General features: G+C 38.2%; 1 protein-coding gene across 2 annotated transcripts in view; it reads right to left on the bottom strand.

Moving 5' to 3' along the window:
- Nucleotides 1–27,602, bottom strand: part of RASGRF2 (Ras protein specific guanine nucleotide releasing factor 2) — a 132,029-nt gene that overhangs the window by 37,978 nt on the left and 66,449 nt on the right. Inside the window, exons 12-17 of one of the 2 annotated variants that reach the window (XM_056325294.1) lie at nt 27,317–27,453; nt 23,543–23,625; nt 21,247–21,495; nt 20,545–20,933; nt 17,231–17,359; nt 15,871–15,960 (exon numbers count right to left, since the gene is read on the bottom strand). In XM_056325294.1, the coding sequence (XP_056181269.1) occupies nt 15,871–15,960; nt 17,231–17,359; nt 20,545–20,933; nt 21,247–21,495; nt 23,543–23,625; nt 27,317–27,453 (1,077 nt within the window). The remainder of the gene's footprint in view (nt 1–15,870; nt 15,961–17,230; nt 17,360–20,544; nt 20,934–21,246; nt 21,496–23,542; nt 23,626–27,316; nt 27,454–27,602) is intronic. The other variant, XM_056325295.1, reaches the window with a different exon arrangement.

The raw sequence follows: 27,602 nt of genomic DNA, 5'->3' as shown, positions 1-27,602 counted from the left end.
CTGGTGCCCCAGCCCCTGCCCCAGCCCCCTGGCCCAGGCCTCAGATGAAATGTATCCAGAAGCAAATGTGGAATGAATCTTTAAAAGGGGCAGTTTTGAACGGTCCTTCCCATCACGTGTTACCCTTGGCACCGAGCAGTTTGGGGGCTAACTGCACAAATTACGCTTAAATCAGCAGGAAAGTAGGCATGATTTCTCCTAAGTTCATCTTTGCTATGGTTCCAGGGAAGGAGAGAGGTGAAGGGTCCCATCTACTAGGATGCCAACCTTTGCAGTATTTTAATTAGGATTCTGGTTGGAACTGCCCACATCCCGACCCCATGGTGAAATAACCTGAAATACTCCACGGTGAATATCTGCTTCTCTCCTGAAGGAAATAATCCTTCTACACTAGAAATATCAGCAGTATTTCCAATCGTTAATCATCTTAGTGGGCAGCTGCTTTAGTAGGTGCTGCTTTTAAGTAATGTTTTTCCCCAGTATCTGTTGAGGTTAGTACATACTGCTTCCACAAATAGTTTCTTCACATACCGGTGATGCAGAACTTCTACCACAGTCTGTCAAACACAATGTTAACCTGCCAGCTTTGCTAGTTTCAGTGAATTACTTCTTTCAATATAATTTCATCACTGTTCATGTACTTGGCTTCAGATTATGTTATGCAAAATCCAGTTTCACCTTGAGACATTTTTCCTGTGTGCATTATAATGAAAATTAATATTCTTATAGCTTCCACTATTACCAAAGATTTAGAAAAAAGGCACCGAATAGACATAAATCTCAACATCTGCAGACAAATTATGACAATACCTTGTACATAGATACCTCTTCTTTGGTGATAGCCTAAAGCATTTTTCACTGGTAGTTGTCATTATCTATCCTATTCATAAAGCAAAAAACCACAGGCAATCAATGCCTGCAGGTAGGATGCATCAGCATTTCCACCTTTGGAACTGCTGCACCCAGGACCAGATCCAAAGGTCTCATCACATGTCAGTGTGAGACAGACCCTCTCCTCAGAAGCTACTAAGAAATCCATAGAGCAAAATCCTGTTGCACTTTTTCTTGTTCTACTGAACAAACCTGACTCTATCAGCAATTTACATTATTTCCTCTTTAAAATCCACCTCCCACAAGAGGTAAATTTGTATTATGTTAAATTCTGCACTGTGTATGTTGAAGAAATTAAATTATCCACATTTGCTTTTCTATTTCACTTAAGATGTCAAAACCCCTCAGTCTAGTTACAGTATTCTCTGCATTTTGTTTTCCTATATTAATACAGCAGCACACAATTCCTGTCCACAGTAATTAATTTGTCAAAAGGTTTGATGAAACATCTATTTTTAAATGTTTATCTACACAAAAAGTATTTTCTGTTCACAAGACTTAGGAGTAAGTTGTTCGAGGTTATGAAGAGTGACTTCAACAAGTTTCTGGTGTCTTCCTTAGCAAAAAGATTTATTTCAGAAGATTTTATGTGCCAATTTCACTAAAATACTCTGGAATCATGCACTGAAGCTGCATTAGGATCTAACATAAGAGAAAATTGCACTCCAGCCTTTGAGGAGGTCACAGCAAACCCCACGAAGTCCCAAGGAAGTGGAAGGGGAACATTCACAGTTTATAAGACAGACAACAAATAATCAAAAAAAGTGTCAAATGTTTTCTGGGGTTTTTTCCTTTCTTCTGATAAATATGCTTATGGGTTGTAGGCCAGTTTCATGATCCAGCCTGGCTCAAATCCTGAAAGCTTAGGCTTGGCAAACACCAACATTACTTTCTGACCTGGATAAAGAATAAATACAAACCCCAGGCTTGGCGCAGAGCAGTTTTCATCCACAGATTAAAACTGAAAAAGCCTCTTCAATATATGCAGCACAAAATAAAAGCCTCGCTAATATATATGCAGCACAAAAAAACTAATCATGGAAAGTTTTCCTTGACATACCTACAAAAGTTTGGATGACTGTTTAAAGATACCCATCTTAATTGGTCATGTGTTCCCTAGCAAGTCATTGGGTTTCACACATTTTCACAGGAATGCGTCAAAAGAGCAAGTGGCCTAATATTGATAAGAAATCAAAACTGCCAGTGATTCTGCTCTCCTTTTCATTTCTTTGATTATGATATCAGGTTGCCATGCACTAGCCAACTGACGAACTGGAGAAGTTCCAGCAGAGCTAGAAAAGAAGACCATGTTAAATGAGATGAAAAAAAAAAGCATAAAGATGATGAACTCCCACTGACTGCATACAAAACAGCATTTTTGGTCAGTAACACAGTTCTTCCTTTTTTTTTTTAGTAATTGTCAAGTGTACACATTCAGATTTACAATGGAGCAGGTTGTATGAGCAGTTTGAGGCTTGAAAGTAGAAGCTATCAAGTCTAGCCATGATCTTTGGACTACCTCAGATTAAGAAAGAAGTATATGTAACCATCGACCATGCCAAGGTTTGAGTTTGTTTCATAAGGTGTTATAAAGCTATATAGCATCAGAAGAAGTGACTATTAAAAAGCAGAAGAAATCAATGTCCAATGCATTTCAGGCTTTTAATTTCACTTTCACTGGTCCCTGCGACATATGAAATTATTTTATTCTAAGAAATATGCCACCGAAAATCCCTGTTGTAACCACGCACGTCAGAAATAATTCCAAGGAGGTATTTGATTCTTCTACCTAAAGCCTCCACCACAAACACAATCTAACTATCAAATCAAGTCAAGGGATTATAGTCTTAGTAAGGTAAATCCCATGGATTCACATGCACCAGCTGATGTACAATAGTGTAACACAGATAGAGCTAGAGTGACTGTTTAATTTCTGCAAAATATTTAAGGGAAAGGTTGGTAAACTATTTTTAAATGACTCTTGCTTTAGAAAGGCTTTTTCTAATCAGAGAAATTTAAAGAACACAACATCGAGATAAAGCAGTTATGTCATGATTATGCTGTAAAGCTGAACTAAATCCAAAAGTCTAAAAATGTACAGCCCAGCAAAATAATTTTAGTTGAATGGATGGGAAAAAAAGGCAATTGGCTAAAGAATATGCTTAAGATGAAGATACTATTCTAACTCCTAATAATAACATTAAGGTTGCTCTGAGAATTACAGTTATCTATGAGATGATATGGTTAAAACATGAGTACCACAAAGACTGAAAATATCCCTTTAAACTCAAAGAACTGTTCAAGTTTGAAAATTTGTTCTTTAAAATCCTTAAAAACAGGGTTACTGCTATAGCTATAACTGGTACACACTCACGAATTCTCTATTTTTTTAAGTGAGATATTGTCTCAGGAGACCATATCAGTCTCACACTTGGAAGAAAATCTTTAAAAATTGCTAAAAACTGAAAACACACTTGCAGTTACAAGTCACACAAATTGTTATAAAAAATCTGTAACTCATCTTACAAGTAAAAAACACCAAAGAGTCTGCTTTTTTTTTTTTTTTTTTTTTAAACTAAAATTCAGCAGCAATACAAGACTGCATTTTTATTTTTGGCATATTGTGATAAATACATGGGCTCAGAGAAAACAGCACTGCTCAGTTCTCTACTAAAGACAGAAAAAACCAACATGTGCATGCATTAGCATTTATGTATGTTGTAACAACACCAGGGACGAGTATCTGGAGCTTTAGACTACTGCACTTTGTAGGATATATTTTTCACAAATCTAAGTAGCAGTAACTCCATACCACTGGACAGTATCCTGTTCTTTTCCTTTTTCATCCACAACAAAGAGAGCCAACAAGAAGTTAATGTCATCACCAAAACCTAATGTTAAATTTTGGTGTACCTGCACACATCTTCAAAATCATATTTCTTTGCATACAAGGCACGTATGTGTGTGCATCCATGTGTAAACCCCTAGTCCTAGTTCTTCTAGTGAAGTCTTAGGCGAAAACATCCAAATCATGTTCCTTTATTTATAGATACATCCCAAGAAAAGAACAGATCCTGAATTTAAAAGGCTGCTGTTGCCAGTTGTGTTTACAGATTGCAGAATATCATGACAAATGTGGAATGTGACAGCAGAATTTTTTCCTGTGACTTATTTATATCAAAGAACTACAGGCAACAATTGACAAAGAAGGAAAGCCTTTAGAATAGCCTATCTTAACAATTATATTTGTGACTGTTCTAGTATACCTTGGACACTTTTTTTTTACTGCAGTATTGTTTGCACTATCTTCTATGAATAATGACAAGAATGGCAACGCTGCAGCTGATATTTGTTTGAATTTGAACATCAGCCAAGTGCATTTGACCATGTTCCTGCTGTCTGTTAGCCTTCAGGGAACACAAAAGAAGTTTTTACCTGCTGATGTATTTTTGCATTTCAAGTGATCCCTAGCCCGCGATTTCTTTAATTACAGGTGGCTTATACTCTCAACCTGCTCTATCAGCAATATGAAGAGTATAGCAGATTACTTTTTGCATAACTCTTGCAATCATTTTAAGAACTATTCAAAGTAAGCTTTCAGACCTTTAAAATGTCCCCTGCCACAAAGGAAAGGTTAAAATAAAGTCTATGGCAAAGTACAGCTAGAAACAGAAAACAACAAAAAATGCTTTTCGAGTTTTTTTCCTTTAGTTGGTCTGGGCTTTTTACGTAAGCTAAAGGAAGTAGTGTGCAAAATAATTTAGCTTTTTTTATGACCATAGGAGTAAAGTTTAAATGGAAAGGAGGTGATAATTGCAATGAGCCAAATGTATCATTTTTCAGACCATCTGTGAATGGATAGTTGACCGTCATGCAAAACAAAAATTGGCAGGATGTGTATCTGTCAACAAAAAATCTCTGAACAAAATGTCCATCTCACAGGCAGCTTCCAGACCATTTATGATTGGGCCACAAATCAAGCAACTCAATAGTAGCATAAACAAGTATTAATTATGCAAGCAATGCTTAGACTCAGGGAAAAAAAGGAAAGGAAAAAAAAATGTCCTCCCAAAACTTCTCTCCCAACCCCACGCTCTCCATTGGTGCACCAAATGTAAGTAAGACAATAGGGAAGCTAAACAAACCTGCCCTTGCTAGGAACCCAAAGATGGTTGAACTCCCTACTTGCAACGTCAACATACGAGGGCTAGTTTCCTGCATGCAGTGGTCACAGCTTCATTCCAGCTTCTCTCCTCCTTGGCGTAGGAGAGCAGAAGGAAATACCACCAAAGAGCTTGCAAGAGAAGCTCAATTAAACCACTGGAAAATGCATGTGCAACACACCCCATCTCGTCAGCTGCAGTAGGATTGTTCTGACCTATTTAGGGGCAGGGGGCAGGAATAGGGACGGTACTAGTTTCCTTTCTTAGATGAAGAAGGAATTTTTCTCTAAGTGCCAGTTTGCTTGCACATGTCTATGAAACAGAGAGTTTTCCCTTCACCTGCTCAGGACTTAGTGCAATAGGTCAGGAAACCCATTGTTCACAGCGTCACAACTCAGGAAATGTCCAGCGCAAATACTTTTTTCCTGAGTAGTCAGCTCCTCTAATAAACTAAAGTAAGAAATTAATTCAAGAGAGAGGAATACATAAAAAATAAGGGAATCCTAAATTTCTGCTAAAGCAGGGGGGGTGGATGGGGTGGGAATCATCTTCCCCAGGCTCTTAACTCCCAAGCGCAGGGATCACTTGAGACATAAACTAGCCTTCATTTTTAAGCCATCATTTTAATTCAAAGTTATTGCTCTAAGAAAACTGCAAGGGAAGATTCGACTTAGTTTGAACATGAATGTCTAGCCAGTTATCTAAAATTGCTAAGCAACAATTTTTTTTAAAATTCAAAGGGCTCCTAATTTAGGAACAAAAATAGAAGACTCTTCAAATGCACTACGGAGTAGGTGAATATCCAGAGGAAAGGAATAACATTGAGGGTTATTGAATTAGAAGGCTGATTCCAAACAAAGTAGTTTTAATCTCTATTTTCATTTTGCTAGCAATTTCTCAATAAAATATCCTCAGTCAGGAGAAGAACATACACAAATGTCTCATAAACACAACATGTTGAACAAGTGTTAAAAATGCAGCCTGGAACAGAAAGCAAGTTTGCCTCTCTGCTGTGCTGGGGCTTCATCACCAGCCCCGCTGATACCACATACCACAGCTGGCCCATCGGGCTGGTCGCAACGTTAGCACTGGCCATCTCTACTTTGGTAACGACATCTGGGCAACTCCTGACAACCGTCCAGCCACCACGACGGAGAGCTGGTTGGGTCTACGCCAGCAGTTACCTGTTACACAAGCTTTTTCAATGGGGAACAGTGTTAGCTGTAGAGTAAGTCAATGAGTACTTCCCACCTGGAGTTTTTTAATTGAAATGGGCAACTCCAAGGAGGTTCAGTGTTCAAGCCTCAATGCTTATCAAACCTCTCTGAATCTGCATGTCTGGAAATCTCATTAAAATTTATTCCCAAGAGGAAACTAGTACTCACTTTCCCAGTTCCCAGCTAGAGCCACTAGTCAAACAAAAACAAGAAGTAAAAAAATCGGTTGTCCTGCATAAAGGGGAGGTTAACAAAGCCTACAACAACTCTTTTCTTTCTTGGAACTAGGCATCTGAGATTCCTGATAGAAAGCAGGGACTGGGGAGGGTCACGCCACAAGCAGGATCGATAAGCATGCCTGAAACAGCAATTTCAGGCATGATTTGATGGCATCTCCTATCTCTAACAGAAGGCTAGATGCCCTCAACTTCAATCCCGAAGTTCCATGTGGGAACCCATGACCTGAAGAAGTACAGTTAGAATTGAGGTTTGCTTCCAGCCGCTCAGAAACAGTCTTCATGATACTTGTGACCCAGGTGTGCCAAGTTACTTGTGACAAGTAGTCGCATTGGGATAAGCTGCAGATTCAAAAGGATGAAATTCTTTGCATCCAGATTATTGATTGGGGTGTCACCATCACAATTCTTTTCTTTCAGGTCTGGCTTCATAAGGAAAAAAATCCACAATGCTTTTACAGAGAATGAGATGTTATAACCCAGAAAGTTACTGGAGTGCAAAATTACTGTAACTAACAGTAGTGTTTATGGCATCATGCTCAAAATCAACTAGAAAAAGACACACATTTTCCAATTTTGCTTTAAATATGGATACTTATGTACAAAGCCAGACAGAAATATTTACTTTTCCAAAGGTTAGCTTGTAACCACTAATGTAATTTGAAGCATTTCGTACAGCACAACATAGAAGTGCATTACCCAGCTACCCCCATAATGTAGAATCCATCTCAACATCACCGTCAGACACCGCTCACCCTTCACATAACATTCATCTTAGCAAGGAAATCTCTGCCTGCTGTCTCATGATGGAAAAAAGAAAGTAGTAATTTCCTTTACAAACCTTGCTTAATTCTGATCTTCACCAAATTCCATATTAACTCAGCTGCCTACTCCAGAATGTCTGCCTCAGGAAATATAATTGTGTAACGCCACTTTATTATTCCTCTGTTCAGAATTAGGGAAATACTCCCTGAACAGTATAGCTGATATCCTTGAATGTGGAACTATGTACTTGCATCAACCCGTGTGCAAGACGGTAACGACTGAGGAAATACTGTATCAGTTTAAAGCATAATGTGTGTTTCTACGAGCTTTTCCATTTCAGGGATCAAGAGGATCCCACTGCGAGTGTATGCATTCATTATTTTGCATGGTACATCTCCCAGGTCACATTATCCAGCTTAAGTGCTGAACGCACCTCGCAGCAGTACATACAGCTAGAGTGCCTCCCCTTGGCACAGTCACAGACACAGCTACAAGCACAGGGACACGCGAACGTGCACATAGGCTCTCATCTCCCTTGTATCATTTGGCACAAGCTGTGTCATTCCATTACTCTAGTTAGTGCTTATGCCAGAACAAACAAAACAAAAATACTGTCACGCTGGGAGCTGGCGAGTAGTTGAATGACTGCAGTATAGCACCACTGGTCACAACCTAAAATAAGCTCAGTAGCTCTCGCTAAAAACTTCTGTGAAACTTTCTCATTTTGGTCTTTTAAAATAAGCAGTCAGCCTTTACCAATCTGTGCCTGATTTACCAGAATGGAGAGGCCTATACATGGCCCACTGTGTAATCGAGATCTCTGCGAAACATGAATTATTAGTTTTAGCTAATTTTTACCCACCTAATACTGTGACAGTAATCAAGCAGGGGTAAAGTGTGTCAGACTGAGAGCTCACAGGACTCATCATGCCCAGCTTCAGTGCTTATGCAGCTTTCAAGAAGTATGGCATTCTGGAAACCATAGCTGTAATTTACAAAAGTCCATTTATTCTTGTTATTGCTGTTACAGTTGGGGTATATTACAGCAGACAAACTCCTGCAGCACCTCTGAGGAGATAAGGACTTCCCATATTCATTTCAGAAGCTCCTGAAGTTGACACTTTCCCATCAATCACTGGCTCTTATAGTTGACGCTTTCGTGTAAGTATTTCCGCACCATTTACTCTCAACCATATTTAACTGCTCTAAAAACGAAGTTTGGCAGGTTTACATCAGAAATGGTCCAACAAAGTTCAAAAAGGGTCTACAAAGTTTTATCTCAGAGAGTGATCAAGGATACAAAAATAGTTAAGTCTAAATAAATCAGACATTTACACTGTAAAAGGATTACACACTTCCCTCTGTATTTTTTCCATTAGTAATGCATAACTTAGCAAATAATTAATGCACTAATGCATAACTGATCATCAGTGGAAAGCAACATCTAAATAACTTTTATAAAAGGTTTAAGACTAAGAAAGGAATTCGATCCCTCCATAGACAGTGACATGACTGCAGGACCATTGATCCAGAACGCACAGACTGCACTAAATGCATTTTCAACAGTGGAAACTACTCAGTGGCAGCACATGGAAGTGGCACCAGGAGGTACTTTGGAATGCCCAGGCATACTGAATTGCTTTGAAGGAAGATCCTGCTGGCATTTAGCAGCTGCAAGTAGTAGATTAACAGAGCAGTTTTTGCGCTTGCTTTGTTGAGAATCTGCTCCAGCTGCAAAGGACAGTCTGATCACTTCTGCAGACAGATTGTAAGAGCTATGAAAGAGCAGATGATACCAGAAAATGGTCTGGTAAACAGGCTGATCAGTTTTGTTAGCCTAAAACCAAGGGCAATTTAGATTAAGATTGCTTCCCTGAACCACCAGTGTGGATCTGTGAAAAGAGAAGGAGCTGGTTGCACTTTCTCTGCATAAGAAAGGTTTTGCAGGCTGATTGTTTGAGAGACCTTTTGAGATGTTCCTTGATAGGGCAGAAGCTGCAAAATGCAGAAGCTTTCAGAAAAATTCTCTCTCCTGAACAATACCCAGGTAAATAACTCAAGTCAAAGGTAATTTAGGAGCAAAGATATGTGCAGTCAATTAACTGAAAGGGATAGTATACAAGCAATTCATTTTTGTGTAGATGCTTCAAAGCTTCAAGCTGTTACTTGGATTGCTCCTTTAAATCACTAAAATCAGAGACAATAAAGCCACCTTTCCTCCTTGCTAGCATGGGGCAGATTTTCCTACGTGCAAATCATATTTGTCAGAGATACTTTCCCCCTACTTCTTTCTCACTCTCTCCTCTCCCTTCCACATGTGTTTTAAAAAACAAATGCTTATCCTAAAGAAGCCAGGCCCTCCTGCCAACCACAAGCTTCCATCCCACCCCCACCCTCTCCCATAACATGTCACCTTGTTCTTGTGAGAAATGGTACATTCTCCACAGTGTGGATCAGCATGCTGTAGGAGGAGGAAGGCAGCTTTGAAGCATGTGGCGTGCTGGAAAACACTGACATACCCAGCTCAAAATCGGATGACAGAGCTGTTGAAATAAAGCTGCTATGTTCATTAGGGAACAATCCCTTTGTTTGGGTTTAAGTATTTGCTTCTTGTCTCACATTTACTCTCCATGTTGGGAGATTTTTGGTCTCTAACTGGAGCTGAGGAAGAAAAAAGCTTATCAAAGTTCGTTCAGTATCTTTTCCTGCTACAAGTATAAAAAATATTAAAAGTACACAAAATCAGTTTAGATCTTGAATTTAAGTTTTTGTCAAAACCATCTCCTTTAAGCCCATGTTCAGCAGAACTGTTTCAAAATAAAACAATCGATTTAACATATCTATTTTTCTAAAAGTTGTGTCAGACAGAGAAGAAATTTGTATGGCTGCTAAGATTATGTAAGTACTTTTCATTTTATTCATTATTTACAAAAACAACACAGCATTCTTTTGCTAATTTGGCTTCATTCACACAACTATTTGGAGATTTTAAGTAAAGCTTGAATCTCTTCTAGTCAAACAAAGCACCTTCATAGTTTATGAGTATTAATGAGGACCTGGACCCAGGGCAAGCACTTCCCCTAAATGAACACCAAAAGATGTTTTTTTCTTTAAAAACCAGTGCATGATACCTTACTGATCCTGACAGAGTGCTCCAATTCTGTGCGCAACAGACATAAAAAGTTAAGGAGGATAAAAAGCCATAACATGTTTGAAAGAACTGTACAAAGAGAAGCCAGGGAAATTTGCAAGTTCTACCAGCCACAGATGAAAGAAATGCTTTTCCATATAAATTGTTTTTATCTAGTGCTAGAGTTTGTGTGGGTGCTGTATACATTATACAGATATAGATATAGATATATAGATATAGATAGATATAGAGATATATATATGCTGTTACTGAATTCCTGTAACATCTGTCGGATTTTTGCAGCAAAACTACAAATGACTGGTGAGTATTTTGGCAGGAGGTTCCTCTCCCACATTACCAGTCTCACTCCTTTTTTTGACACTGGCTGTGTGACAAGACTCTCAGAGAAGAGCAGGAAATCACTCCTGAAGAGATGGGGCTCACTGCAGCTCCCTGGAGTTCCACTTAAGTACTACCTAACTGTCTTTGCAAAGCCAAAGGAAGAGATTAGCAGGACATTTGTTAGGATGAGACCATTATCATTAAAATTTCTGTAGGACTTTTCCATATTATAAGACAGACATCGGAGCAGAACTGCTAGATAACTTCTGTGCCACTTTTGGAAGCTGTCACTGATTTCAAGCAGAAATCAAGAACCAATTTTCTAGAGGTATATGAACAGTGGGGAAAGAAACAGCTCAAGTAAGTGATGCCTCTGAGCAGGCATATGTTTGTGCTTTCTCAGGGTTTATCTACCACGCTGAGAGGTAAGCAGATGAACAGGAGTGCTAGGAGCAATGATAGTCATCAGAAGGGAGATGGTAATTCACAGTAAGTAAGGTATACATGTCCCTGTATCAACAATTTGAGATTATACTACTTTACATTCAGTCATGAAAACTGGGTACCTTTCACTGTTCTGGAGGAGGGTGCCTGCATAACTTTGTTCGCTTCCCTTTGCTGAAGAATCAGTTTATTGCTGTGAAAGAAAGTTGTAGAATACTGGAGAATAAAGATGATTTGACCTGTTATTTCTATGTTATAAAAGTGTTAGTGTTAGTATTATTATCCTATTTTTATTAACTGGGAAGAGAATGAAGATGTGCAGCAACTTATTAATGGTGACAGAGCACTACAATGGCAGCAAGCCATAAGCCATGCAGCCATCCTTCACATCCCTCAAAAGAGAAAGCACATGTAAAAGACACAGCATGCTCTATTCATCCCTACTGTGCATAATCATTCATGCAGGCACCAAGCTGTGCAACTGGCTTGACTTATTTAACTTTGTATACTTTCACTTCTTATTTTTATTTATCATGCTGTTAAAGTAAACAAGTAATATGCAGATTTTCTGGAAAAGAATAGACTAAACCATGTTTAAGATTTGTAGAGATTAATATTTAACTAGACAGATGGACTAAACAATAGAACAAACAGTATAGCTTGGTATCGTAAAAGCAGATACCTGTAAAATAACTAAAATTAATGGCAACAAAACCAGTAAGTTAAAAGGAAACTGCTGAAGGGCATAAGAACCTGAACCATCTTGATTCAGAGAAAGGTTCCATATAGTGCAGGAAGCTCTGCATGCTGCAGAGCAATGCTGTAGTGCCCAGCACCTCCTTTTCAGCAGCTAATAAACTAGTGCACCATACAGGGTGGCAGGGCAACCCAAGCACGAGCTGTTCTTAGGACCCTGCTAGCCCTACATGTATACCTCACGTGCACCCACATAACACATGAGCCCAACAGACAAGGATGCCCCAAAAATCGTCAAGGTCCCTGAAGCACAGCACTGATCCCCACACAGTGGGGATGGAGCAGACTGAGAACATCGCCAATATGCACTGCACTCAGGATGCATCCTAAGGGGGAAGTGCAGCAATACCTAAAGCAGACCAAAATCCTCAACTCCTTCAACTTTGGCTTCCCATCAAGTGACTTGCGGTGTCATGCAGCCTGCAGACAGGACAACATGGGCAGTGTTCCCCTAGGTGCTTGTCACAAGATATGCAAAGCCATCATACTGGGATGCTTTGCATACTTACCAGTATACAAACTTAACCACATGCGTGGTGACAGCAATTCTAAAATGTTATGGCCAGCACTTTCCATGGGAGTTATTAAATATTCTTCATGTCTGGTTCTGGTAGAATGTGTGACTATAGGGCTTTCCAATGAGCCTGTTAACCTGACTGCCTCAATGCACCCCTGAACAGTCAGAACTGGAAGATGGAAAGTTTGAGAAGAGCTAAGATAGCACACCTTGGGAAAACACAACAAAACAAACAAACAAATGAACAAAAGAAAAAAAAAAGGCCAGAAGCCAGAAGGCTTCAGGAAACAGAGAGAACAGAAGACACACAGATTACTCTCACCTCCTAATACTCTGCTACAACCAATTTCAGCTCCGGCACCTGTTCTAGTTTGCGGGTCTAGTAAATACTAACGACTCTTGCTTGCAGGTAGCTGTACACTTTTTGAACCTCGCTAAGTCTCTCCTCTTCACAATGACCCTTAGCAGAATCTCACAGGCCTACTATTTGTTGCACAAAGAACCAAAAACTTGTGTTTGTCTTGAACCTTGGCTTTATGAAATTCACCTGCTCCCTCCTACCTCCTGCATTAGAAAAACCAAGCAACGCCTACTGACTCTCCCTATGACCTTCATGATTTTGCAGAACTTTCTCACCAACCCTCCAAGTTATCTCTTCTCTAAACTTAAAATGCACAGAAGCCACTTCATACTTCCACTCAACCTTGATTGCAAACTCTCAGCCTTCTTTAGCTCTCATCCTCTCATCTCAAACAGGATATATCACAACTGCACATAGTCTTTAAGATGCACGCAAATTCTGGATTTATACTGTGGTAGCATAATCATCTTCTTTGCTTTGTTCTCTGTTCCTTTTCTAGTAATTCCTGATGTTTCCTTCACCTTTTTGGCTCCTGCTGAGCACTAAGATCACTTAAGGGAACTATCTGTTGTAATCCTCAGATCTTCATCCTGAGCAATAGCACCCAGCACAGAGCCCATCCTTGCAGGTGCAGAGCTCAGACTGTTTTGCCTCATGAGCATCACTTAGCATTCCTCAACACTAAATTTCACCTGCCATTCTATTTATGTTCCATGTAGGAGTATATTAAATGGCACACATCACGTCTACAGCAGTGAGGCCAAGGAGCAGCTGAAAAAAAAAAAAAAAAAAGCATAAATCTCATTCACTACCCAGACCTGATTCACTGAGGAATCATGTCCATCCTATGCAGTGAAAGAGACAGGAGTCCACTGGGAAAAAAAGACATTACTTAAAAAACCCACATAATAATGACAACAGATACATGGGGAAGAAATAAAATTATTTGAATTACCCAAATTTGAACTGCATGACTCTGCAACTGTAATACCACCTCTAGCATGATTAATTGCATCAAGTTACAAAACAGGTGATTCAGCGGCTTGAGCTGTGGTTTGTAGCCTTGAATTTTCATACTGATTACAGGTGGACAGCCTTGCTGCTGCCAGTCTCCTGAGTCTCCCCACCACCCACTTTTCTTGTCAGATTTGCTGCAGAACCTTGTTTTTCACATCACCCAGGAGAATGACCTTTTATGCAGAACCAGCTTAAACAGCTACACAAAAAAGTACTTAAGAATATTAGACATGTTTTTTCCTTTTTCAACATCCTCATGCTTTGATACTCCCTCAGTTGATTGCATACTTGTAGATTTTCTCTCATACTTCAATATGACAAATATTGAAAAGCTGTGCTATTAACAATACAAAAGCAGTAGTTTTTAACTGAATTGGTCCCATGGGAAAAAACTATTTATCACTCTTACTGCAGTTTTTGAACAATTTGGAAACACACTGGAATTAATTCATAAAGCAAAATGTGTCACTGATTCCTTGGCAGTGTCATCTGATTCAAAAGGCAAAGGATATTCATACTTCAAAAAAGTTTACTAAATACATGTTTGTGACAGGTTCATAAAGTTCCTAAACCTGAACTTTACTCTCTTGTGATCTCCTAAAGATCACAGGAAGTACATAAGAGTAACAGGAGCACTGATCTGTGTTTATCCAGAAATTATTTTCTCATGATGCTTACTCACCCATCAAGCAAATGACCACAGCTTTAGACACACTGGGTACAAAATCCACTGAACTCACTGGTGATGAAGTACTGACTTGCATAGAATTTCATGACTGATTTTGAGACTAGGGTCTTCAAAGCAGTTTCTTGACATTCCAACAGTTACAATGGAAAAAAGGCAGGGGTTAATTTACAGTTGGACTATGCAGAACTATGGAACTGTGGGGTTTGAGTGTCAATGCAAAGTGAAAGTGATTTTGTGGACTTTAAAAAAGTTGATTTTAATTTGTAACATGATCTCGGACAGGACTCAGTTCGTGGAAGATATTAATACGGCAAAGGGTACACAGCAAGACAGCAAGCAAATTCTAAACTTAAATGAAATATTTTAAGTTGCACCTCCAGTCAGTAGACAACATTGCTGTTTTCCAAGGAATATATAGTCCACACTTGCAGTAATTTAGCTGAGTACCACTGCTTTTATGTATACCAACCTTGGACATAAAAAAGCTCAATTTTCAAAATAAAATCTTAAATTGTAAGTGAATACAAAAAAAACCCCCAACAAAATACAAAAAAAGGAAGATGATATCTAGTTGTTTAGCAGATTACATATGTGTTACATATTGATCTTTCAGGTTAACATTAAGGACAGAATACAAGAATTCAACCAATAGATGATGAGCAGATAATTCTGATTTAAGTCAGAGGAAAAACTATCATTGGTTTATACCATGACAGTTCAAAATCTCACTGAACAGTTTGGCAATCAACTTAAGAGGACACAAAACAAAGGCACAGAGCTCATATGAGTTTCTTGAAGGTTATGTAGTACAGTATGCAGTCTTCATCTGTTAGGATTCATGTTTTGTTCTAGAAGATATTTCTGAACGCATTCTCATCCTTTCCTTCTTTCAAGTACACATGGTGATGGTTGCTGGCAACTCCCCAGGACAGGATGGTATATAAACTGCCTAAAAGATTATTTGACTCTTTCGGGACATAAATTGCTTCATCGGCCAAAACTTCCAGACTGCCACAGTGGAAAATGCAACAGGGTGGACGTACCTGAATGGCCTGTCTTAAGCTGTTTTAGTCATTCTTATGGGTCAGTTTCACCATTAATTAAATGTGCTGCATTAAAAATATTTTCATAATAACCACATAACTAGGAGCCAAGGCTCCAATTATCTATGAATGCTGTACTGCAATGTCCGCGCAAGGGGCAGGATCTCAGACTCAAAACACCAGCCGATTAAAGTAAAAAAACAGAGGCTAGTTAGGACTCAGATTTCTTACGAAATATTCGCCTTCTGAGACCTAGATATGTTATTGTTACTTCTATTTCATATGGCACATTTTTCTCACCTGGTGGACTCCCATGCCCTGCTGCAGCTGTAGCAATAGCAAAAGCAGAAGCAGGAGAAACTGAACAGTGGCTGTTGTCAGCAGTTTGTACTGTGAAGGGAACAGACAGATAAAAGTTAACAACTTCTACATACTTGTGTTTTTCAAGTTAAGCAACAATAATACTTCAATAGTACTTAAAATACTCACTAATGTTTATACTTTGTGAACATTTTATGTTTTCATTGCCAGAGGACTTTATATTAAAAGAAACAAAAACATCATAATCATATTCATGATTTACGTTGTTTCCAGGTCAGCATAATTAATGTTGCTATGGAAAAAATTTTTCTATGACATTGTCAAGGTAAGGAACAAGCAGTAATCAAAGAGAAAAAGAAAAAAAAAAACCCAAAAAAAACCCCCAAAAATGGCAGAAAATTAACCTAAATAAAAAATCATGTTACAGAACTAAGCATGTTAACCAACTTCTGATAACTAGATTCACATGTTTTCCCAGGTCACTGCCTAGGATGAGTGCAGTTTGGCAAAATTTATCAAATTTTCTCTACAGGGAGTCTGAGAACATTGTTTCTGACTAGTACTCAGATAGTATGGCACTGTTCCCTCCAGTTTCCAACTCCCAAATCTTGCCATCTCACCATAAACATGCCCAATAACAGAAGATTACTATTGGTTAAAATTAAAGTGTCTCAGCAACTTATTAACGGTCAAGAAGACTCTGGTCTGTTTTTGTTGTTTTAATCCCAGGCATGAAATAAGTGCCTAGAAATCTGGTTTGCATGAGATGGCAGCATTTTCAGTGTTCACGGACATAGCTCACAGCTCAGCTAATGACTTCAAAGAGCCATGTGAGAGCTATATGAGGAGCTCCAGCTCTCACTTTTCCTCTTCAACTGAGCAGTTTATTCAGATTTTCAAGTGAATAATGTGACACCATCTGTAAATGTTCAGTGTTATACAAAGAAACAGACACAGTCACTCCCCATTGACAATAACGGGTCTTGCGTATGTATGTATGGTGCCCAAAATACGTCCCCTTGGTAGCCACAAAAAAATCTGTCAAGGTCTTGAGAGTTTTGTGAGAATATGACTGATTTAATATTAGTCTTGAATTTGGGCACATCCTGCTCAAGGTATGTAAGAACACTTCTTCACACCAACGTCCCGATACACTTCCAAGTTTCTTGTTATTACTATATAAATTAACCAGCGTAATTCACATTGTAACAGGCTGGGGTTTTTTAATACCTGACATTATTCAAGCGTTAATTCTTTTCTAGTATCCTGCAAAGATTACAGCTACAGCATTTAACCTCTTTAAAGTGACTGATAGAGTCAAGAAACATCAGGTTCTTACCTCCTGGTTGGCGATAGCGGAGATGACGTGGTGTTGAAGGGGATCTGCATGGGGAAAGCTCTGTGGTATCCACTGCTGAAGTGCTTTCAGGAATTGTCCGGTCCACTGACACAGATTCTAGAACTGCTGCTTCAAAAGAGAATATATATTAATACTGGTATGATCATGCGTAATTTACAACTCTTTATAAAGTATATTATATATTTTAAATTAATATGTAACAACCTCTGTTAATTAATGTACCAATATTTTTCTTATGAATGTATTTATAAAGTATAAATGTTCTTTAAAAATATCAAGAGGCCATAGAGAACTACGGGTCTTTAAGATACGTTTTTTTTAAAGCACCAAGTGTAGTCATTGGTTTGTTTTTGGTATGAGTCCCTCTGCAGACATTATAGAGTATATGTGTGATTCAGGACTCCCAGCTTACAGACATCAAACCATCAAAACATAAAAAATTTGCAAATTATTGGCTTTGAACAATCTGAGCTGTACTGCATTAATAAAAAAGAATCTGTACATGAAAGGGGGCTTCACTGAAAGTTAATTGTTTGAAAAATGGCCATTAATTAATAGCACTTAATACCAGTGTTTCAATACCAACCTAATACCTCTAAATACCATTTAACACAAAGTTGTTTATATTTAATCTGTGGCTTGTAGTTGTTTTAGACAGCATTGCTTCTGGATCTTTCCATGAAACTTTTGCATTAAGAAGACCCAGCAATGATTTTCCTCTGGATGGAGTTAAAGGTCTGGGAAAGTTTTGTAGCAATGACATAAACATACAAAAGCTCATAAACAAAGAACTTGGTGAAAACCAGCCAAGCTGTCAGTTTTAAAAATAACTTGGATAAGACTGCACTTTAAGTCAGCAGAATATGCAGAGAAATGCATATGTAATACAGATACTTGAACTCACAGGTTTTATATGAGCTAGGGAAAACAATCCTTTTGATTATTCTCAAAATAGATAAACTACATCTAATCAAAAACTGCCCCATGAAATGGCCCAACAGCACTGGAGAGAAGATTACTCCATGGAGGTGTTCTCCTACCAGAAGAATAAAAAATAAATGGTAGAAATACTATTTCTGAAATGAGGGAAAACAAGCTCATAAAATATATCCTACATTTGATATGAACAACAACTGCACCTGCAGCATAAGCATTGAACGTATAAAACATATGTAAAGAAAAACTTTGGAAAACAGAAACTTTGAAAGCGAACAATAACTTTGGAAGTAGGCAAAGAAGGTGGAAATTCCAGGACGTAAATGGACAACATTCAAGGAGAGCAACCATCACCATAGCAATATGTCCTGTGGAACAGGATTTGTACAGTTACATTTGATTTAGACAAAGACATAGCTGTTTTCTTGGAAATCCAGCAGTACTAGAGCAACAGTATTACCTATGATGGAGTGGTGGCTCCTAATTAAGCAGTACTGGCCTCCAAACCTAGAAACTCACTATGTATCATAGGAAACATGCAGATTAGCATTGTGTAGTTCTCCTACTACACATTTCCGTTCTCCTCGTACATTTCTTTTTAAACCTGCTCCTCTTCCTCAACATGCTACATGCAGCTGGGTGACAAAAGGACATACCCCTGCAATACAGAGCTATCTAGCTGCAAATTCCTCCAACCTGAGTGCAAACTGTTCAGCAGGAGATCCCCAAAGGGACTGGAGACACTGTACAGACAGCAATATAGCATTTATATGAGGCTCTTGCCTTTTGCAAATGTTCCTCATGCTGCCCAGATGACACCTCCAGTTTTGACAGACTAGAATGCAAAATCAGAATACCTCTGCAACAATGCCTAGTGCTAATACTAGTCCAGAATAACCTACTCATTACTGGTTTACTTTACGCTGTAGAGCAAAAAAGTTACACCCAAGACTGCAGTTGCCTGTATACAATTAATTTTAATGCACGGCCTGTATTTTGGGATGTGCTGTGCTATTACATTGATTTAAATGTGGTTACAGTAGTGCACAAGAAGAATTTGCCCAACTCTACACAGTAAATACTGTATTTTCTACATACAAATAATCTGTTATGCTATTAATTTGAAAACATCCAGCATACAGAAATACAATGATTAAGTGTAAGCCAACAGGCATTTTATGAAAGCATAAAGCATGGGCAAGTATAGACTCCTATAATGTAACGTGGCTAACCTGCCTGTTACAAAGATTTTTTCTTAAACAGTAGACCACATTCAAACAATTCCTCTGCGTAATACAACATCAAATTTCTTACCAGGCCACTTAATTCAATTCATCAGTAAGCAGCAGACCTAATGCTTCAATCATATTTTTCTTAGTATATGTTTGGTAATCTTTTCCTTCTTTCCTCTTGGGCTATATCAATTTTCATTGTTACAGTACTTGCAAGTAAAATTGTGCAACATTTTCTTCAGACCTACAGCTCAAATTCCTCAGACTGTAAGCCAGGTCATGTAAGACCATTTCTAAACATGAATTTTAGGAATAAAATAGCATTTTTTTTATTTCCTCATTTTCTGTTTAATGTAACAACAACACAAAAAATTACTATATGCTTCTATTCCAATTCAGAACACCATCCCTCCATCCCCAAACAGCAATGAGAAATAAGCCTGCACTTATGCATCCTATGGGATTAGAGCTACTTTTCTTGCTTTGCTATCTGTAAGTACAACGATCCCATTCTAGATGCCTACATTGAAGTCTGCATCAACAAACTTTAGCACACTGGAAGCAGTACCTATTCCAAGGTGCCTTACACAAACCCTAGAGGAAAACAGGCATTTGCACATTAATCTGTTTTAGAAATTTAACTTCTGGACACATAACAACCAGGTGGCATGAATGTCACCAATGTACCAAGTGTATCACATAAATTATTTGTTTGGATTAGTGATGAAACCTTCCTAGAAAATCTAGCCCTGTTACGTAAACAAGTTAAAGCTGTTAGGTCTTCATACCCCTATTTCTTACTAACTTCATACTTTACTCCCTGTAGTATGGTACAACTTGAAAACCTTTCACCTCAGGAACCACAACAGAGAAGGCTATTCTGCCATACTGCTTTTCCTACAGAGAAGCCACAAAGTGGTGGAAACGGACGACACAGTGCAGCTTCTACTAGAGAAGAAAGAGAAAACAGGGTAGTTGGTTTCACACCACAACTTAGGGTGATCAGGAGTAAAAAAAAGGCATGAGAAAGAACTTCTCAGTGGTAAAGTGATAAAAGCCAAGCCTACCTTAGAGGCTACCCTATTTCTCAAAAGTAACATTCAGTATTTTGTGGGTATATAATACCTCTTCGAATGCTTCTCCTCAGCTTGTTGCAGAGGTCAACACGAGGGTTCTCCAAGCTGTCCTCTACGGAGCCAGGGCTTTGCTCAGGTGAGGACAGCCCTTTGCTAAGGTCCAGGGGTACTTTGCTACCCGTTGGTGGTGGGGAGGTGGCTGGGCTGTAGGTCGAGGTAGGACTGCTTGCCACAGATGAAGCAGACAGGTCAAGGGCACCAATCCTTGAATTCAGTGGTGAGGTCAATGACAGTTTTCGGGTTCTGACAGGTGAGGAAGTTCTGGAGAGTGGCAACGGAGGAGGAGAAGAAAACTTGCGACAGAGATGCGGTGACTTCCCATCAGCCAGGTACTCTCCTCTGTTGTTCTGACTGGTGGCAAAGAATAACTCCAAAGACCTGAGAGTAAGGAAAAAAAAAAAAAGGCAACAGACGATAACAAACGCTGAACAGATTTAAGTGAAAATGCTTACTAACATATTTTGTGCAAATCTGCATGTCACTGCAAAATCTGTATGATGCTTAGTCATCAAAACCTGGGCAGAAAGCCGAGATAGACTTACCTAAAAACTTACGTCCTATTTACGAAGGAAGAACTTTCTTCTTAGATTATTTATATAACAGAAAATCATGGTAAAAACCCTAACAACAAATGACACCATAGTAATTCCATAAGAAACCCGTGATGGAAGGGAAAAACCCCAGAGCTCACCTGACAGGAATGGAAGTGAAGGGCCGTCTGTATATGTCTGAAAGTTTTTCCAGTACCACAGCTGCAGTAGTAAATATGCGGTAAGTATGTAGGAAAGTATTCAGGAAATCAATACTTAGAAATCGCAAGTCTGTCAGCCGCTCCAAAAGGCGCTCAACACTTGCATAACGGATCTGGGGTACTTTGCAGGAATTAAGTGTTTTGCTGAAGCAGATATCGATGTCATCTCTATGAAGACGAGCATCGGATCTATAAAAAAGTCAAATGTAGAAATTTTACCAAAAAGAAAGAGTGATTATGGTACAGTAGTAGTATCACTTTAGCTGCTCCCGTCAACATCAAAGCAGCAAATATATATGCATTCTTGTATTTCATCAAAACAAGAAAGCTCTTAATCTGTGGTGATACTGGCTTCTATTCAGTTATATTTTATGCCATAACTGAGGCAAATGACTAATCTACATTTCAAAGTCTATGAAACTATTAATGATGCTTAAATTTCTTAAATGGAACAAGAGGCACAATTGTCCCTTCTTACCTCCTTCAGGCTATTGTGGCCTGCAGTCCAACATTACTAGAAGCTTCCTATAGAATAATAGTGGACTGCTTGGCATCTATTCTGCTGATATACAGAATAAACTAATGGACTCTAGCAAAAAGACAGCAAAATTAACAACTTTAGGTAAACTTAAGGCCCACCTGCAAGATAACACATGCACTCAGGCTCCAAGAATTACTTTTCATTTGAAAAAGGAAAAGGAGACAGCATGAAACATCTAAAATTTCAAAGCAGAAACCATGGAGAGGATTTGTTTCAGTGAACTTTTGTTTGGACATCAAAACAAAAATCAATCATTTACATAACACTACTCATGATGGTTTTTTTCCGAATTCAGTTTTGCTTAATTTTATCTAGTTGAAGGCTTAGTTTGTAAGAAAAGAGGACAGTTACTAAGTAAAGCATCCTTCTATGCTTCCTGATGTTTTCATTAAACATGATTGGATTTTCTTAGAATACAGCATCAAGATATTCCACACACTTCTGCATTACATAAAAGAAACAACAAGAAAATTCTTTGTTAAGTTGGGTCCTCATAAAATGACAAACTGTTTTTATTTCATCCAAAGACATCTGACTCTAAAAGTCAATATGTGCTAAAAATCAGATGAGCAGACTCTCAGAAAGAGAACACCAAATTTGTGTCTGTGGTTGAGATCCCATATGGTTTTTAGAATTAAGATTCCTTTCTCCTGACGTTGGGATTAAGACCTTGCTGTACTCTACAATCTGAAAACAGATTAATGTGTTTTTAACATTCAGGAGGTAACAAGTCTTTACACACTGGAGTGTTCCTGGAATGAAACTGAAGACAATAAAATGCCTTCTTTACAGGGATCAAAGGTACATGCACTAACAGTGTACTCAGCGATGTTATCTCCCTTTCATTTCTAAATATATACAAAGAGAGGAGACGCAACAACTGCAGAAGAGGCATTTGAGAAATTTTCATGTACAGAGTACATCAAAATCAGAGAAATAGCCTAATGACAGATAACAGTAAGCAAGAAAACACTGAGATTTCTATCCCTATTGTTCTATTCTTTAGTATTTATATTAGATAATAGTGTAAAACTCATGTAAATACAGACCTGTAGAGGGTCCAAGAGGTAAAACAGTGTTAAAAACTTGGAATCATGTACAGAAAATTGCTGTCTATGAATAAAAAACACTTCTTACAATAAATGAATTAAAGAATCCAAGGCTGAAGGAAGCAGGTTTATGAATAATGTTGCTACCTTAATGTGATGAGTTAAAATTATGAGAAAAAATATTTTTTTCTTAAAAATAAGAGAAACAAAGAGAAGAAAAATTTCGACTAATATGAAAAATACCTTGGAAAATGAAACCTGTCTGCAGTAATCTAAATTTTGAAGACATTTTAAAATATATTCAATAAAATTATGGATGGTATGACATAGAAAAGCTATCAGAGAATAAAATTACTCATCTGAAGTGTAACTGAATGCAACTTCACAAATAATAGAAAAATCTGAGCTTTGATCTTATGTAGTCTACTACTGTGAATTGGGTTTACCACTTTGAGTCATCCCTACCATTTCAAGAAAGGGATTTGAAAAAATATATTTGGGGATAGGATTAACTCCCTTCCACAAAAATGATGAAAAAAATAACTTAAAAGGTTTTATTTTCCAAACACATATTTTCTTTTGTGTTGTCTACTAAAAAACCCCAACAAATTATTTTGTTCACTGGGGAAAAAAGTGCTGCACTTACTTGATCATATGTGGCACTGTGACTTTAGAATTTTCTTCAAACACTATGGTCATTAAACCATTGCACCTTATGTTATCAATGCACTGTGAAAACGAACATTGAAAACTGTTAAAATCAAAACACAGGGTAAGGGGATTACTTTCACACTTCACATTTTTCTGTAAGGTTAAAGCATAGCTTTTACAGGTTATGGATTGATGGTTACAAAGTGTTTTCATAAACTAAAAACAGACATGCAAGACATGGTGGACTTGCTTCTCTAGTCTTCTGCCTTTGATTTGCACATCTGCAAGTCCATGCACCTTCACCAGCACACTCCGGGTATACAGCTCAGTGTCCTTGTTTCCAAATGATTAAGTATTTTGAGTTAGCAGTAAAACTTCCTTTGGAGTTCCTTCAAAACTGAACAAAAATAATGTCTCACATTTCCTGAGGGAGTGTTAAGCTTGAAAAACCAATACCAGAAGAAAGTTAGAATACTTTATACACAAATGGATACACTAATACCTTAACTTTTACATTGTGCAAGAAGACCAAAGAGAAATATAAACAGCTTCTAGAGACACACTCATAAAAACAAATTCCAGTGGTGCTACTGCTGCGAAATATAGCAATGAGGATACTGTCCAAGGACTCCTTTGAGAAATCCTGTATAAATGTTTTGGGCTTCAGGAGCTGGAAAGACACTTCTGGGTCACAGCTGCAACACATACTGCTTTACAAACTACAGGCTGTCCTGTGGCCAGTAGAAGCCTACAGACTAGGGGCACACAAGCCGTTCTTCAAGCCTCAAAGCAGCTCAGTGCTGATACACCATTATTTTCTGGTTTGTATTTTCATGTAGTTAACACAGCACCACAAGCCTTGCTCTTGAAGTCAGCAGAGAGCCTGCCAGTGAACCGGGCTTATACACTCTGCAACAAGTACCTTCTGCCTAATACCGCAGGACTCTTGTCTTTATAATATTTTCTAGTTCTAGTTATCAAGTACCCTACATATGTATTTTTTAAAAAAACTCACCATTTCTTTACAGCAATAAAAAGAGCTTCCAAAAAACATACATAAACAGAGTCTGCTGGCTTTGGAACATCTCACAGCGAAATAATAATCTATGTTAGATCGGTCAAACAATACAATCAGAGGCCTCTTCGGGTTTAAAATATATCTATATAGCTATACATTTAAAATGTTATCTGTGTAGCTATATGTGGTTTTAAATTCAGGTATTTAAGATTATTTGAAAGGTGCAGCTCATTTCACATTATGTTGTATCAAATTTTTACCTAAAAGCAATGAGAAAAACACATCTAATAAAAACATCATTTCTCCCATGTGAACTTTAAATGTTGTAAAGAAGCCCTTGGCACCAGTCATGAAACTGCCCAAGGTAATTCAGCACCGTTATCCCCAGCCTGCATACGCCTGGCATTTATCACTTCCCTGACAGACACTATTATTTTAGCTAAAGAATGAGTGTAATGGGGATCTAGGGTCGATGGACAACAAGCTCAACCTGGAATAGGGAAGGCTTCTTCAGCATCAACAAAACCCATGCACTTTTCATGAGAATTGTATGGTTTGCATGAAAAGAAACATAAATTCAAGAAGCCTTACTAGGAAAAGATACATAAATATGATTTTTATGTCTGATGCATATATAATTTAATAAGATGCAGAATTCTGGACACCAAGACAAGTGCTGTGACTGAACAGCAATTACATGTATACTTTTTTTAACTTGTAAGCACAGGAAAATACCATTTACTTAAAAATACGTTTTGTATGCCCTTTTTGCTAGCATAGTTCCTATGTTCTCCTTGAGGGTTATAGACAGGGTTAAAACCAAAAAATCCTTCTGGGCAGGCAATTCAGTAATTTTTTATGGCAACGTTTCTGCTGGCAAAGGGTTCAGTCAGAAACACAATTTGGTTTTCAAGAGACCAGTGGGCTCAATTGTTCTCATGGATTATCCAAATATTCACCCCAGGTTTTCTTTCTCCAGCAGAAGACTGGTGTCAGGCGTTAACTTTCCTCTTCCTTGCTCTCCAGAAGCAATATAAACACTAAGTCAACCAACTTGATTGCTATTTGTAAACAGTGGTACCCATTTGTGCCCCAAATGTCTCTTCAGTCTGCACATCTTGTGCCCCTTCTTACTCCTTTTTTTCTTTATGCTGCTGCTTAGCCCCTCAGCTTCTCTTGCTTCCCTGCCTTTCTAAGGCTGAAGAAGCTTTTCCAGCCTCACAATGCTAACAGTTCTCCATTTTCTCAGGCTTTTACTTATAAGCTCCTGTTAATTGTCAGCCCTGTATCTCTTCAGAATACCCCTGTCTTCAAAAGCTGGGCAATCTCCCCTTCCTCAAAGAGGAATCAAGGGAGAAACCCTTCCGTTTCCCTGGCAGTCTGGCCAACCCTTTGCTCTCTCAGCTGTATGCAGCTAGTCGTGCTTACCATCCACCTTGCTAAGACACTTCCAAGTTTTCTAGACACGCAGCTTTCAAGTCAGCTGTGGAGCTTTCCAGCTCTTCCCTGAACACCACAGTAGCATTGTTTGGAGCTGCAGTGGTTTGGAGAAGAGCTGACCTTTGACGGCAGACCCGAACTGTGATCTCTAGTCTACATGGGCTGCAGATGACCTCATTTAAATTTATTACTGTTTAGGCTAAGAATGGACTTATCCCTGGGTGTCCCATGTTCCTGGGCAGCTCTTAAAACAGTCTTTCTTCCCCAGGAAAATAATTCCAATGCTTCTGCGTAGCAATGGAACATAATTTACTGAAAATCCATTTTGTAAAAACTTCTCCAACCAGATCTGTCTGTACGCGCTAAGCTGCATCATATTCTGAGATTTTTATCTTTGTATTTTTGTCCTTTGAAAAAGTTAGTCCAGAAGAAAGTAACTCAGAATACTTATTTGTAAACAATTTCTACTCATTATAAGATAATTCATCTGGAGATGTTGCCAGCAATGGCAGCATCTTTAGAAATCTATCAAAATTCCACAGTGATATTTGTCTAATCAACTATTTCTCTTGACATTAATAGAGGATAGCACTCAAATTCAGAACTATGAGATACCTATGTACTTGCTAGTTGCACACATAAACAAAACGCAAGAGCTTTAATTCAGATCTGATTAGTTGAAAGTTCAGATTTTTCATAATGCATTTAATTTTGTTCCCCAGAGATTCCAATAAAAGTTTGTCTATTAAGACTTCAGCCAAAAGCACCAATTTTCTTTTTTTTTTATCCCTGACATTAAAGTATTTTAAACCCCCATTTTTATTCATTCACAATAAAGACAGTTCCTGCACACTGTCAGAATGCTTAGTAATTATATGTAATAGTTTGTTAGTACTCTTTTTGGTGATCTTATTTTCTCACTGCATGGGTTATGATTATTGAAGTGGTAGATTATCATTTTCACATTCAGGGCTCTCATTGTTTAAGTTATGAACAAGCAAGTACTATCCTTCTCAAATCAAAATACATATCTGGACGGGCTCTCCTTAGATATAAAAATTACTACCATTAGTATTACGTTTGTGAACTGACAATTTTGTATTACATATCCATCTCTCTCACTGAGAAACACATTTCACCGATGACTCAAATGTAAAGTCGGAATTTTGAGGAAAGCAGGTAACACTAAGGGGTTTTCATATGTATTACAGCACCTCAGCCCTCAAGAAATCAACAATCCTCTCGAATTAGTTTTCAGAAGTACAAAATAAACTAAGATCTCCATACAAGGTAAAGAATGCATTAAGCTACCTGACTTATATCACTTGTCCATGCAGCCTTCTCCTGTCGTGATGGGGCTAAAAGGACAACAGTAAAAGGAGGAGCGTCCGTAGGTTCAACTACAAGCTTGAAATCAAGGTGTCCAAACACTTGTCCAGAACCTTTTGCTTTATAGCCAGAGCAGGGGAGAAAAAGTCAAAATGTGAGACTTCAAACTATAAGACAAAGAAATTAGTGGTTTGATTTAAAACGGTAGTTACTTTAAAATATCTCTCTGACAAAAAGCTAATCCAATTGGGGATCCAAAGCTCCTTTT

The sequence above is a fragment of the Falco biarmicus genome, chromosome Z (genome assembly GCF_023638135.1).
Source record: "Falco biarmicus isolate bFalBia1 chromosome Z, bFalBia1.pri, whole genome shotgun sequence".
Classification (NCBI taxonomy): domain Eukaryota; kingdom Metazoa; phylum Chordata; class Aves; order Falconiformes; family Falconidae; genus Falco; species Falco biarmicus.
This window is presented reverse-complemented; position numbering and strand designations above follow the sequence as displayed.